General features: G+C 41.4%; 1 protein-coding gene across 1 annotated transcript in view; it reads right to left on the bottom strand.

Annotated features, from left to right (window-relative positions):
- galm (galactose mutarotase) overlaps positions 1-14,536 on the bottom strand; it is a 142,695-nt gene that overhangs the window by 105,593 nt on the left and 22,566 nt on the right. Inside the window, exon 2 of the mRNA XM_080039125.1 lies at positions 2,079-2,272. Within this exon, the coding sequence (XP_079895251.1) occupies positions 2,079-2,265 (187 nt within the window). The 5' untranslated portion in view covers positions 2,266-2,272. The remainder of the gene's footprint in view (positions 1-2,078; positions 2,273-14,536) is intronic.

Here is a 14,536-nt window from a genome sequence, read left to right as displayed (position 1 = left end):
ATTCATGAATAGTTTTGTTTTATTTGTATCTATAGGCCTTTGTATATTTTTATCACATTATTTTAAATTAAAGTCTTAGGTCCTGCTTATCAATTGCTCATAATAACCAGTAGGCCTACTTCTGTGTTGGGGTGGCCAGGATGGGGCCAGTGATCATTTTTGGGTGGCAAGCACAAGGGCTTAGGTTTCGCTTCAACATAAGTGGGGGTCTGGGGGTACTCCATTTTGTGCATTCGGGTGAATTTTTATGTACTTATTTATGCCTTCTGTATTTAATTATTTATGGCGGACATGTCTAAATTTCTGTTAAAGGAAAAGACAACAGGCTCCCAGTGACGTTAATATGTTATAAAAAGCAGTAAGGCTCTCAGGCATTCTGTATTGCTTTCAAATATTTACTATACTGTATTGTTCAAAACTATTTTTTTTTTAGGACTCACTATTCATGACACAGCAGCAGTGTGAACTATTATGACACTTTACATTTTTAAATCATAGGGGAATATGTATTAACAATTAGGAGATATATCAATGTTTCAACATCCTGAACTGTTATTTGTACCTCTTTTGGGGAGAATAGGGTTTCTTACTTTTTGAGAAAAAATGTAGGCTCTCTTCTGATTATTGGGGGGGACACGTCCCCTGTGCCCCCTCCCTCCGCCACCCTCCCACCAAATCTACGCCTATGGGCAAGCATGAGTCTGTGAGTTGCTGAAAAAAACTGCACCACAGCTGCCACCGAAATGTTCAATTTGCATCAAAGCCCTAATGATCATAAAAACAAGAGGCTTTATTTAAACGATATCCATGTTTAAGTGGTGATTGTATTTTTTTCGGCTGTAGACTGAAACTAACGGAGGGCAGCGGCTCACTCTATTTTCTCTCGTCGCGCTGTCAGTTTGCCGACATTGCTCTGTTTTCATGCTCGTGAAATGAAATCCGATCGCGGAAGCCTACCCTGAACAACGTTAGCGGACATGATATCCCAGGCGGCCGGTTATCATTTTAGCCGTTAAGCCACAGAGCTTTTCTCACCGGCAAGGTGATGACACCGTTACCCACAGTCACAGTCTCACCCCATGTTTCACCGGGTGAATCACTGCTTTGCTCGCGCAAGGCTTTTGTGTTTCGGTTTAACATCAGTCTTGGGCGAGCGAGTGTTTTAACTTTATGCTGAATAACCATTGCACTGCAATCGCTGAAAGCAAAATAGTTCAGGCGGGGGCGGGCGGGGCAGGGCGGAGCGCACTGGTAGAGATGGGTTCGCTTAGCCACAGCTGCCAGTCGAATAATGATAACGTTCTTATCGGTTTAGTGAACAAAATAAATGCAGAAAACAGCGGTATTTAATGGAAATGGTCAAAGGTTAATTACAATTTGTTTTGTGAGCAAGTATTTTATTATTTTTATCATATTTATAAAACAAAATTCACTTTCCTTTTTTCATTTGAGGGTGCAAACAATTTTTTTGAGGGTGCAATGCATGCTCATGCACCCCCGTAGAACCGGGCCTGCACGGGAGCGAACTAGACTGCAGTGTTTACTCCTAAATGAATGAGCGGTAGCCTACTAAAACAAAGTTTACTTTGCCTCACCATCATCAGATGACCATTATTCATCTGAAATAGTCATTATTTACAACAACATAAACACATTACCTCATCGTGATCCATACTAACTGCCGTCTCTCGTTCATTTGCTTTCTGTGAGGACACGTAATCTTTCAGCTCCGTGAGAGTAGTTCGGTGACACTGTATCAACTCATTGCAATCAGGTGTGTGTAGCACTGACTGGCATTAGTTGATGCTGTGTCACTAACCACTCTCACAGAGCCGAAAAGAGTCCGGTGCCCTCACACTTTCAACACACGGACATGCACTATATTGCTTCCTGATCATTTGAATCTCGCACGCCCGGCACAAGCTAGAAAACAGCTTCACGACAGCTGGCGTCGTAAAAATACTACCGCTTTTGTCCAAAGGGGCCACCAACGTGCAATGTTACTCGTAGTGGCTTTACTAACCATATTAGTTTGATTTTTCTATAGTGTGAGTGGAAAATGTGATTTCCCTTCCTACCATCCAAGTCATCGTATCCCAGGACAACATCTTCAAACTGACCATCCTTTCCTCTGCTGCACACAGACCTGATAGTGGCACCCAGGGTGAGAAGCTCCACCCGCACCTGGGAGGACTTGAGGAGCCACAGGTCAACACTGTGCATGCCAGAGACATCTCCCCACTGCTGCTGGCTTACCTCAGTCATCTTGGCCCTTAGAACAGGGAAGTTTATATATTAGTTCAGTGTATGCATAATAATTTTGTCATAGAGGCTACTGGGGGCTGTGTGTGGGCCCTTGCGTGCTGTGGGCCCTTATAATTGTCATTTTTCTCAAATGGGCCTAATCAGCGATCGATCGATCGGTCGTTTCATTTGTACACAGAGAGGCACATGTATACGGTGTTTCACATTTACGCACGGGGGTTCCCGGTGCGATGCGGACGTCTGCACGTCAGCATAATGGATGAAGTTCATTCATGAGTAAAAAAATCTTTATGATAATTGTATTAGATGATTATGGGTAGGCCTTCCCCCTGGTGGTCCAGGACCCAAGGCAATTGCCTACCATTGCCTAATGGCTAAATTCGCCTCTGCGAGCGCACACGCACACACACTTCTTATCGGGGGTAACTTTGGCACGATACCGGAACCTCGAACACTAAATTACAAAATGTCATTTTCAAAATGAAAATTTAGGCCATTATCCTCATACTTGATATCCTGGGCATGAATTGTGTTTAAAAATAGATAAAAGTGTGTTTTTAGTACAATATATAATGTGGATGTAGATTATTAAAAACACAGGTCAATTTTTGTTTTTTGATTTCAAATCGGATATTTATTGAACAGAAGGTACACGGATTCTTGCTGTAGAATATGCGTGTATCTTCCGTTCAATTCATATCCGTTTGGAAATCAAAACACAAAAAACGATAACAACAGTTTGACTTCATGTTTTAATTTATTTTTTTTTTTTCATTAAATTTTTTTTTAAACATACTATTTTATTCAAAATATGCCTGTAAAACATGAATTGATTGCCATTTCTTATTTTTTATTTTCCATGTCGCCCTTTACATACGAAAATGGGAGAGGAGACAAAACAGAAAATGTAAAAAATTTGCATTTTCAATTTTGAAGTTCCAAATAATAATTTATATTAATCAGCGGGCTAAAGTGTCCCGCTGCCACAATGACACAAGCTATGTGCGGCCAGCGCCGTGATGGCTCTGACCCATAGACTGTTTTCTGACCGTGGCTATCTCCGTCTTTTAAGTAGGCTAAAGCTTCTTGTCGGTAGTGGAAACGCATAGCAGATCTAGTAAGGTAACCCTGCCAAACCGTGCTGCTCAGAGGAAACGAGGCATGATCTAAACAGCGACAGACAAACAGCTGTTGATCCAGATCAAAACGGGACAAACCACCAAATGTTTAATCTTTATTGAGAGGGGAAACATATTTTGGCTGGCTGCCAAAGGCTGCTATGTCATTGTCTGTCATAGGCTACCATAAAGAGCTTTATTTTACAAAAAGCTCAATTCAGATAGCCTATAAACGTGGACAAAATATAGCCCAGACAAGTTTCTTCTTTCCTCGACACACACACACACACACAGACTACGCACACGCAAACACTCAAAAGGGGCTTTTTAAAGTGGGTCGCGTGCCCCCCCTTAAACTGGGCGATTGCCCACTTTGACTCAGCAAGTAAAGTGAAGACAGGGAAAAAAGAGAGACAGAGACGACGATCGCCTCAGGCGCAATTTGTACTCGTAGACCTAACCAATAAAAATGCTTTCATATGCAGCTGTCAGCCCTGGGGCTCATGCCTCAGCTGATCACGAGTATCAATAACATTATCAATAATGTAGGGTGTGTCCCTCAGTTCCCAGTGCGATGCTGACGTCCGCACGTTATCTGTGATAAAATGAATGAAGAGTAAAACACACATTTATTAGATGATTATGAGACCCAAGGCAATTGCCTACCTTTGCGTAATGGCTAAATTCACCTCTCGGCGCACACACACACCTTATCGGAGGTAACTTTCGCACGACACCGGAACCTCGACCACTAAACCGATATGGATTGAACGGAAGATACACGGATTATTGTTGACATGGTTAAAACATACTTGAATTTCTAATGTCTTAAATGTTTCTTTAATTCCTGACCCGGAAACCGCTCTGTTTGGACATTCAGCAGCCTTGGAAAAACTGGACCATAATGCTCGCACAATAATAGTATATGATATGGCATGGTAATTGCAAAAAGATGCATCTTAAAGCTGTGGAAGTCAGACTTGGCCCCTAGGTTTGACGCTTGGCTGGGGGAACTGGTGGGCATCCTTCATATCGAGAAGCTGAAATATGAACTGTCCGGCAGCACGTGCGGTTTCTTTGCCGTGTGGGGCCCGGTGCTGCAGCACATCAGGCCTTGAAGTGTCTGCCCCCCCTCAGCCCCACCTGCAGTGGACATGAGAGGTGTGCCCCAGTTTGGTTTATTTTTCTCTTTTTGTTTCTGTGTGTGTGTATGTATAGCTTATTTTCTTAGTCATCTTGTCTCAAGAGTTTCAAAAAATTAAATTAAATAAAAAATCCAATTTGGCTTTAAAAAAAAAAAACATACTTGAATTGAATTTTTTATATAATATAAATTTAATTTAAAAATACTGACTGTAATTTGGGTCTGTTAGTTTGTTTTAAGGGTTGAATTCCAAGTGACAGAAAGGAGAATACCACAATATTACTGACCCCCGTGCTTTATTTCACCGCCGTGCTTTCATTCACCGCCGTCTTCAGGTAGACAATAAACATTTGCAATATCACCCAATTGTTAATATTACATATTTAGTCGTTGTTATATTTAGTCGTTATTACACTTTGGCATCTTACAAGCTAGGGGTGTGCACGTGTAACCGTTTAGGACAAATCAATAAACGAAAACTTTTTTTCTTTTTAAGTTTGGAAAAAAAAAAAAATTTCAAGGAGTGGTGGGTGATGTGAGCTACTGTAGGCTACTAAGCAGATAACAAAATACATTATTGTGTTTGGTAACAATATCTAGCCTATTCATCGAACTATTTAACTGCTCCACCTTCAGTTTCACTTTCCTTTTCATCTCCGTCTCAAACAGCTGATCCGATCAGCTGGTCGGCTCGCGAGACCAACGGCCCCGACAGTGGGACTCAGTTTTATCACAGATGATCGCTAGGCAGTTATGATCACTCGAAGTCAAAAAGCTATATTATGAAATAAAGGCCTCTCTGCCTCTGTCTATCTGTCTGCCTGACTTTCTCACTGCACAGTCACTCCAACAGCATCGGCAAAAAAATAATACGTCGACCCCCGCCCCCATATCAAACGGTAAACATTTGCAGCCATGTAACTGTTTAGAAATGTTTGTAAACGTTCACACCCCTATTACAAGCCCATTGCATTGACTACATGTAATATCGGGCTGCAACTAACGATTATTTCAATAATCGATTAATCGGTCGATTATTTTTTCGATTAATCGGATAAAAAAAAACATTTGTAAATGCCACGTCTTTATTCAAAAACTGAACATTACTTCAAATTCACAGTGCAGACTGAAGTGTCAAAACACCAGGTTATTGCTCCAACGTCCCGGAACTATTAAAAGTAATATTAAATGATAAAAAATTAACAATAAACTTAACTAGGATAACACAAAAAAAAAACATACAATGTATGATATACATTTATACAGTATATAAGGGATGTCCATGGTAAACCAGTAAACCGATAATATTTTTAACCAGTAAATACTAACGGTTAAAAAAATTAAATCATCTTAAAGCTCCCATATTATACACTTTTCGGTACTATTATACACCATATTATATGGTCTTAGTGGTCCCTAATACGTTTTTCTTTAATTGTTTGCTGAAAAAAACTTTCAGATAATTTATTGTACTATGCTGATGTTCAGCTAATCTCACAATGGACTATTTTTTAAAAAGAGCTGCAGCTCCCCTCGTAAATATACAATCTTTGAGTTCCCCCCGCCCCCTGTCCGGAAGCGAAGCCAGATACGCCTCGCCCTCTGTCTGTCGGGGCCGTGGACCAATAAGAAATAGGGGTGTGGGCTGCACAGTGGAAGCTTCTGGCTTTCCAGTTTGTGAGGTCAGAAACGAGGAGAATTCTGACTGGAGTATATTGGGGGGGGGGGTTTCAGAAAGGGGGAGAGTGAGAAAAGGAGAGATTGTTATTTTTTTTTATATTTTGGCAGTCTCTAGGCACACCGTGGACCCATGGATATGTTAGAACACATTTAAAAAGTGCATTTAGCATAATATGTGACCTTTAATTTCTCTCAGATGACAGGAGATCGTTAATTTTTATTGATATTGATACCATTTTCAAGACTCCTTAACGATCCAGGTCTTTATTGATATCACTATTGATAATGTTCTATTATTTTGTTGAAATAGAACTTGTATTATTGCTTTAATTGCTGATATGATCCTAGCTCACGATAGGACATTAAACAGGTCATAATTCCATCTTTACTATCTATTTTATATTGCTGGGAAAACAAGTTTCGCCAAAATCTCAAATTTCTTTTTTTTTGTGTTGCATTTGAAACACATCAGTCATATTACTGAGCCGGCCTGAACACATCACAGTTAACATGTTTGCTACTTTTTTTAAGCTCTATATCCTTCCGATTTTAACATGGATTTAAAATCTGGATTACTATTTTTAACTGGCGGGACTTTCTACACCGTTCGGTTGTGTGATTACTGCCGCTGCTTTGAATGACTGTTGATGCGCCGATGCCGACTCTCCGAGCCCGTCTGCACACCGTCTGCAGCAGCAGCAGCTGACAGTTTTTTTGGACTAGACGGATACTGAGTTGAAGGAGTTTTTTTAACCCAAAGACAGCAAAGGTACAACACTTTTATATAGGCCTACAGTCCAGTGTTAGATATGACCAAAATACAAGCTGTGGCCGCTCACACTATAGCTTTCCCGCACGTGAAGCTGTGGGCGTGCAGGCTGGATGTTAACAGTGCCGCGCCTGCAAGTGACTTATTAATCGCGCGACTCAACGAATCGATGACCAAATTCGTTGCCAACGCTTTTAGTAATCGATTTTATCGATTCGTTGTTGCAGCCCTAATGTAATATACTATTATGCTCCTTTACTTGGCCTACATTTTGTCTGACCAGTGCCTCTCTCTCACACACACACACACACACACACACACACCATCTCTCTTTTTTTATTCAAGTCTACACATTGCTGAAAGTCAGCTTGGAGCTGCTCTTTTTACCTACTGATGCCCTGCCACTAACATGGTAAATATGATTTGAGGTTATTGAATGTTTCTCCTTTCATTAACAATTGTGCAAATCTCCTTCCAATGACACAAATATGTTCAACTGTCATTATCACAAAAGAACACGCTCACAGATCAAAGTAATAATAACCGCAACAATGTGTTATGCACAGGAGATGAACCAACCACCTGTTAAATGCTGCAAAAAATGTGGACGATCCCTGAAGGGACACAAGCTGCTGAGGAACCTCCAGGCTGGCCCTGGATGCAGCCTCAGAAATGGGAACAGACTCACAGTGGTCCAAATGATGGACCGTGGCAGTGGAGTGCAAAGTCGCAGTCGGCCCTAACAGGGGATTCCGGGTATTCCTTCCAAGGATACCGCATCATGACAGGGCCCAGGAGTTCCCCTTTACAGTGGTCCGCAGACAGTTCCCCCTTCGCCTGGCATTTGCTGTTACCATCAATAAAGGTGACATAAACTCCCCCTCCAAAGCAACCAGCATTGTGGGTGACCTCAGTCACTCCTCACACAGCCTCTGAAGTCTCCTGCCATCTGGGAGAAGGTACCACAGCCTCCATAGGCTCCACCAGCCTGCTAAACAGCGTTTTCCACCAGCCTTTCAGGAAGCTCCACTATCTCCCCTCTCTTCCTTCCCTCCCCTCTGCCCCCACAAATTCTTGATTTTTACACCCCCTCCCATTTGCCCCAAAGACTCCTGGGGCCTCATTTATCAAACTTTGCGTAGGATTTGCGTTAGAAGGTTGCTTTCGTAGGATTTAGGGCAGTGCGTGCGAAAGATATTTTCCGATTTATGAAGCAGTGCGCACTCACGTCCTACGCCTATTTCCCTTTATAAATCACAATCAACTCTAAATGTGGCGCAGCCTTTGCGGGCTTCACGTACCGCCCATATTTACCCATACATAGTCATCGACACGCCCGAATGAATATCATTTACTGAGTGCATGAAGGCGGTAGTGGCAATCGCCGACTGAAAGGGAAATGGAAAAATAAACTCCACACGGTGTGGATCACTGCGGTCACCCCGAAGTAGCCGTTGGAGAAGTGGCGAACAGGGAAAATATAGTTTGGTGGCAGTGTGAGCGTAAAGGCGATAGAGTGCAGCCTGTGGCGATCTCTGTGAACGCTGTGGCCGAAATAAAAAGAAGTGATCCGACATAAAAGTGGACGCAAACAAGTGCATATCCTCACTCACACAACAGTGTTTGTGCCACGAGCGGGGGGCACTGAGACCCCCCATGAGATACAGATTCGGAGAATTCATCCAGGGGCAGTGACGGGCGGCGGAGGGTTAATAATAAACTTCACAGTCCCTTTCAAAACACAATTGCGACGTGCTTAAACACAAAGAAAAACACATAAATAAAACGGACTAAAAGCCGTGAAAAAAATCACAGTAGCCTATGTGATGTACAGTAGGCTTATCATTAGTGTATGAAAAGGTGCACTCCTGTCTGCCTGACTGAGGCATCGAGAACAGCGTCAGTGTAAAAGTAATAGGCTGTATTCCACCTCAATATTATCAGAATTAATTCCACAACATGCAGATAGGTTATTCTTTAATAACTGCAGAGTTTATTCGAACGTTGCTATTTTGTTTTTATTTGCACTCATATGTCTCCGTTTGTAGGCTATTTAAGATCCTAATTCGTTTTGTTTTTGTTGGTATCACTCCATGGAAAAATCGGTCGAGGCATATTAATTGTAAGAATGGCTTTATCCGTTTTGCAAAGGAACTCCCGATGTATGACATGCATGCATGGCTTAATACGATTAATTTTACACAGACACATTCGTTCTCGTACTTCATTCATCTGCCGACTGGAGTCGCCAGTTCTCCTTTCTCCACTTTTTGTCCGTACGCATGGGTTATATTGTGCGTGGAACACCGCACTTCTTCCCGTCAAGTATACTTTTGATAAATCGCAAATGTTGCTTAGTGAGCCACGTACGCACTCTATTGTGCGTACGCACCGTTGATAAATGAGGCCCCAGGACTCTGCACCTATTTAAACTCAGTCTGAACATTAAAATACACATATAATGTACACTTTAACTTTCCTCAGTTTACTGCATATTGCACATATTGTAAATAATGTTCATCATATTGCACATTTTAATTTGTAATGTGTTATACTGCCTTACATTTTGCACTACTTAAAAATGTATTTATTGTATATTTCATCATCTCTTATTTGAACCTTTTGTACTTATTGCCACATGGTAACTTGCACAACCGCACTAAACCGTATATATATATTCAGTGGCGAACTTAGCCATTTTGGGGCTCCAGGCGAACAGTCATTTGGGGGCCCTTGCATCTAATGTACCTTATATCGTGCACACTGAGATACTCCATACAAGGGATGAAGAAAAGTCACTAGCTTTTTTTCATTTTGGATGAGTCAACTCAGGTACGTGTCAGAGGCTTTCTTAGCTTGGATTGGTCTAAGAGGATCCCACATCACAGGGTCAAACTGAGCCATTAACTGAACCTGACCCATGACATGTCCATTGCCTAGTCCTAGTTCATTAAGTGTGTCAGAGGGGCCACGCAGAGGAAGCTTTCCCTCTGACAGGAAGTTGATGATTGCCACTAACCTGGATAAAATTCTAGAGACCAATATGACTTTGCTTTCAATTAAATTGTTGTTTTATTTTTTAAATACACAGTGAATTACAAAATAGCCTGTGTCCACAGAGTCTAGGCCTATTTGAAATAAAATCTTCAAATATTAAAAAAAAAAAATTAGGTTATAACCCTGCCTTCTTTAAGCATGGATAGTAGTGACTAAGTGTGCAGGGGAGAGAGAAATATACACAGATAGAGGGAGGAAGAGATAGCTTTATTTTGCTTGTTTACTTAAATTGATCATTGATGGCTTTAGACTGACTCCTGCTGTCGCAAGCCTATCAGCTGTTGTTCTGAACAGCTGTTACACACGGAGGTGAAAACGAAATTGAAACTTAACTATCGCCTGGCTGGGCTGACTTAAAGTGGAGCAGCCAAATATAGCCTAAACTAATAGGCCTAAATATTGTTACAAAAATACAGGCAATGTGTTGTGTGATTTTTGTCAGTAGCCTACAGTAGACCTAGAGGCTGGCCCCGATCGCCACTAACTGTTCTGTAATACACGATCGCCGATCACGTGAACACACAGGCGTCTTTTTTTTTTAGCATATATGTATATGCATCCAATCCGCGGTTCACGTGGGTCCCAAACCGTGAGGGTTGGTCCGAATGGACCACGGATCAACCGTGATCCGTTGCACCATTAATTATCTCCATCAGTTTGTTGACACACATTCACGTCATTAGCATAGCTGCTGGCTGAGCCAGAGTCACCTGGATTGACAGTAGGAGCTGGAACTTTACCGGTTAATGATGTAGACAGCTGTTCTTCCGTCTAAGGTCCCGCTGCCACCGCGCTGGGTGCTGTAAAAAAGCTTAATAGCTTCGGCAGCTTTGATATTAAGTCCTGACTTTAGTCCTTCTTCTGTTTGTTTTGTGACCCGCTCTCGTATGTTCGCTTCATTTTGGTATAGGTAGGTTAGGTTTATCTCGTCTCTCTCTTCTCCCGCTATTTACTTTTTTGGATTTACGCATGAACGTGCAGCGTCATGAGTGTAATGTGTAATGGAATAGTCCATGTAGTGCAGACTGAAGGGGGGTGCACGGTTGGCAGAAAGGCCGTCAAAACGCGAGTAATTAGACATCCCGATGATACAATTGTGAAGAGATTTTTTATAAAAAACAATAGATATGGGGCAAAATATAAAGAGGGCATTTTGGGGGCCCCAAAGGGGCCGTGGCTCCAGGCAATTGCCTGGTTTGCCTCAATGGACGGCCCGCCCCTGTATATATTCATGTGCTATAAAATCACTGAACTTTCACTACAACATCACAGCTAGGTGATATTACCCTGTGAAAATTGTGCAATACAATGTTACCAGTTCACTTATGTGTAGGGTGACCAGATGTCCCCCTTTGTGCGGGACAGTCCCGCATTTCTATCATTTTTCACCCGTCCCGCAAATTGAGACGTTGTCCCGCATTCTTACCGATAGTCAGACTCCAATTTTTGAAATGCGTGTTTTATAATCTGGCATTTATCAAACAGTTGTGTGTGGAGTAGTGTTGCCACCCGTCCCGTTTTTCCCAGAATTGTTCTCTTTTTTCACCAGCTGAAACCTCATTTGATTTCCTTCGTTCAGTAGTTAAGGCCGTTTCACACGGGCCGAGGCGTTTGTTGCGCCAACTAATGCATTCTCAATGGAGAGGCGAGCGGGGCCGGGCAGAGAGAAAGTGCAGCGGGCAGGGGCGGTCTCAACGATCTCGGGGCCCGTTTCAAGACCCAGTGTGGGGCCCCCACTTTTTTTTTTTTTTTTTTTTTTTTTTTTAAATAAATAATGCTTGTGCATGCTCCCCGCGAAAATAGAAAAAAAGATTGTGGAAACCATTTGGTTCATATACGGATTATGAGATAATGGGCCCAGAATGGCCCCCCCTCCCCCTGCCCCACTCCTCCCTATCCCTATTCAACAGATAAAGGGTGGATAGCTACTTTTTATGAACAGTATAGAATTTACACATAGAAATCTTATTACTGTATGTGTGAGGGGGTCTTCAAGGCCCCTCATGAAGCCCCTAAGACAGAGCTAATAATGCTTTAGTTTTGCACTTGCTTTTCTATTATTCACCTACTAGTTGAGGGGCCCATGATGATTTATTTCCTTATTTTAGGTGATTCCTTTCTGGACCCTGTTATTGACATGAGTGACTGAGCTCTTTGACAATGCGACATGTAAAGTTACTATCAGTATTTCTGGCTTAGGGCCCCCTTGGGCCCCTGGGCCTGGTTGCATGCAATTTTCTTCTCAAAGTGCACCAGATTGATGAATTTTACTTTAAAAGGTTGCATTTTTTTCTTCCGGGGGAGCATTTTTTTGTTTGCAGGCTGTTATGTGCTGCTGAATCAACCAAATGGCAAATCATAGTAACGTTATAAGCAAAGGGGAAGAATAGCAATGTTTATTTAAATTTTATTTTATTTTAGACTGCCTCGATGCATTGATATCTCACATTGTCCCACATTGTCCCACATTGTCCCACATTGTCCCACACAAACGTTGTCTTTGTCCCACATCTGGTGAATTGGGATCTGGTCACCCTACTTATGTGTGGTTGGGTCTACTTTATTTTGTGCTTTTATCTCACACTTCATAGTTTGCGTACACTGAGAGGAGCTGCTATAGATTATATTGTACATGTGCGATGACAATAAATGGAATCTTAATCAAACTCCTGACACACTAGAGGTAGAGCGCGCGCAAACTCTAGTATTAATAATAAACAGCGCGCTACTGTCCACCGCGACCCATTACGTCAAGGCTACATTTGAAATAAAACAATAGCTTAAGGATTCTCGTTGGTCTAATGTGGAAGTAGAGCTGGGCGATATGGACCAAATCTTATATCACGATATAGGTAATTTTATATCACGATATATATATATTAGGGATGTCCATGGTTAACTGGTTAACCGTTAAGAAGAAATTTAACCGGTTAATACTAAAGGTTAAACGGTTAAAAAAAATTAAATCATCTTACTTTCTCTGAAATCCGGACTCTTATTTTGATGTCGCTAAACCGGATGTAAGAATGCCAACTGTCGGTAAAGAATGAAACGAGTAGTGTAGGCTACGCTCAACTTTATAATAGGTCCATGGTACGCTCCCAGAAAGATAGCCAGTCACAATTTATGGTCACAACACTCCCGTGTCATATGTTTGTATTATTTAATTAACAGCGTGGGCTCCCGCTAGCTTAACATAGCGCTAGCATTAGCCTTCTTGAGGTGGATGCTGTCCTGCATATATCACCGTCTCAGTGAGTGTGTGAGGGAATGACAGACAGCCAGGCAGTGAGTGCCCGCCCCCTGCACAGACACAGAGAGGTCTGCTATGCTTGTGTGCCAGGATCAATAGCGAAAATCTGTAATAAAGAAAAGCGTTAAGTATCGTTATGCAGTACTGATAACATCGGAGTTTATCAATACTACGGTCTTTCAAAATGTTGCCCCATGCTCAGCACTACTTAGCACCGGGTTTCGGTAGGCTACTCATACCTAAGCCTGTGTGTGTGTGTAAATGTCCCTTTTCAGTCACTTATTTCACTTTCTGCTCCTACATTCGCATACTAGACCTCTTCTCACAACAGACAAGGTGCCGTGTGAATGTCCCTGGTCCCTGAATTGTTTTTAAAATAATATGCCGGTCCTTGGAACAAAAAAAGGTCGGGAGCCCTGCTATAATGCTTCATGTATTTCACTATAAATAGGCTACATTAAATCTTAACGGTTAACCGGTTAATAACCGTTCATTCTGGTGGTTAACCGGTTAAAGAAAAAAATGTATATATATATATATATATATATATATATATATATATATATATATATATATATATATATATATATATATATATATATATATATATATATAAAATATATATATAATATATATATATATATAATATATATAAAATATATATATAATATATATATATATATATATATATATATATAATATATATATAATATATATATATATATAATATATATATATATATATAATATATATATATATATATATATATATATAATATATATATATATATATATATATATTAGTGGTGGGCCGTTATCGGCGTTAACGTGCTGCGTTAACGCCAGACTCTTATCGGCGATAAAAAAAATATCGCCGTTAATCTCTTATTCCACCTCCTGTTCGGCTCAGGGGAGATGGTTCCCTCCAGGGCCGATGGCTGTTCGCCGTCGGGGTGAACCCCCTTCCGTCTGTTCTCTGGTCGGGTAATAATAGCCGGGGGCCGTTGTTGACACTTGAGGAGCCTTTATTGCAGGAGCGAAGCTTCTCTCACACACCCGCCGCTCTCTCTCTCCATCACTTGCCCACGACACACACCACCTGGCTGCAGGATCGCTAATGTAACACTCGCCAAACCCCCTTCACAAATCTGTCTATTCAATGTTTACTTATGAATGTCTCCATGTACGTAACTCTGACATGTACATAACTTAATTTATTGTTAATAATATGGTCTGTTTATAAATTCGGCA

Source organism: Ammodytes marinus (genome assembly GCF_949987685.1).
Source record: "Ammodytes marinus genome assembly, chromosome: 13".
NCBI lineage: Eukaryota > Metazoa > Chordata > Actinopteri > Uranoscopiformes > Ammodytidae > Ammodytes > Ammodytes marinus.
Note: the sequence above shows the minus strand (reverse complement) of the source record. Positions and strands in the feature narration are given on the sequence as shown.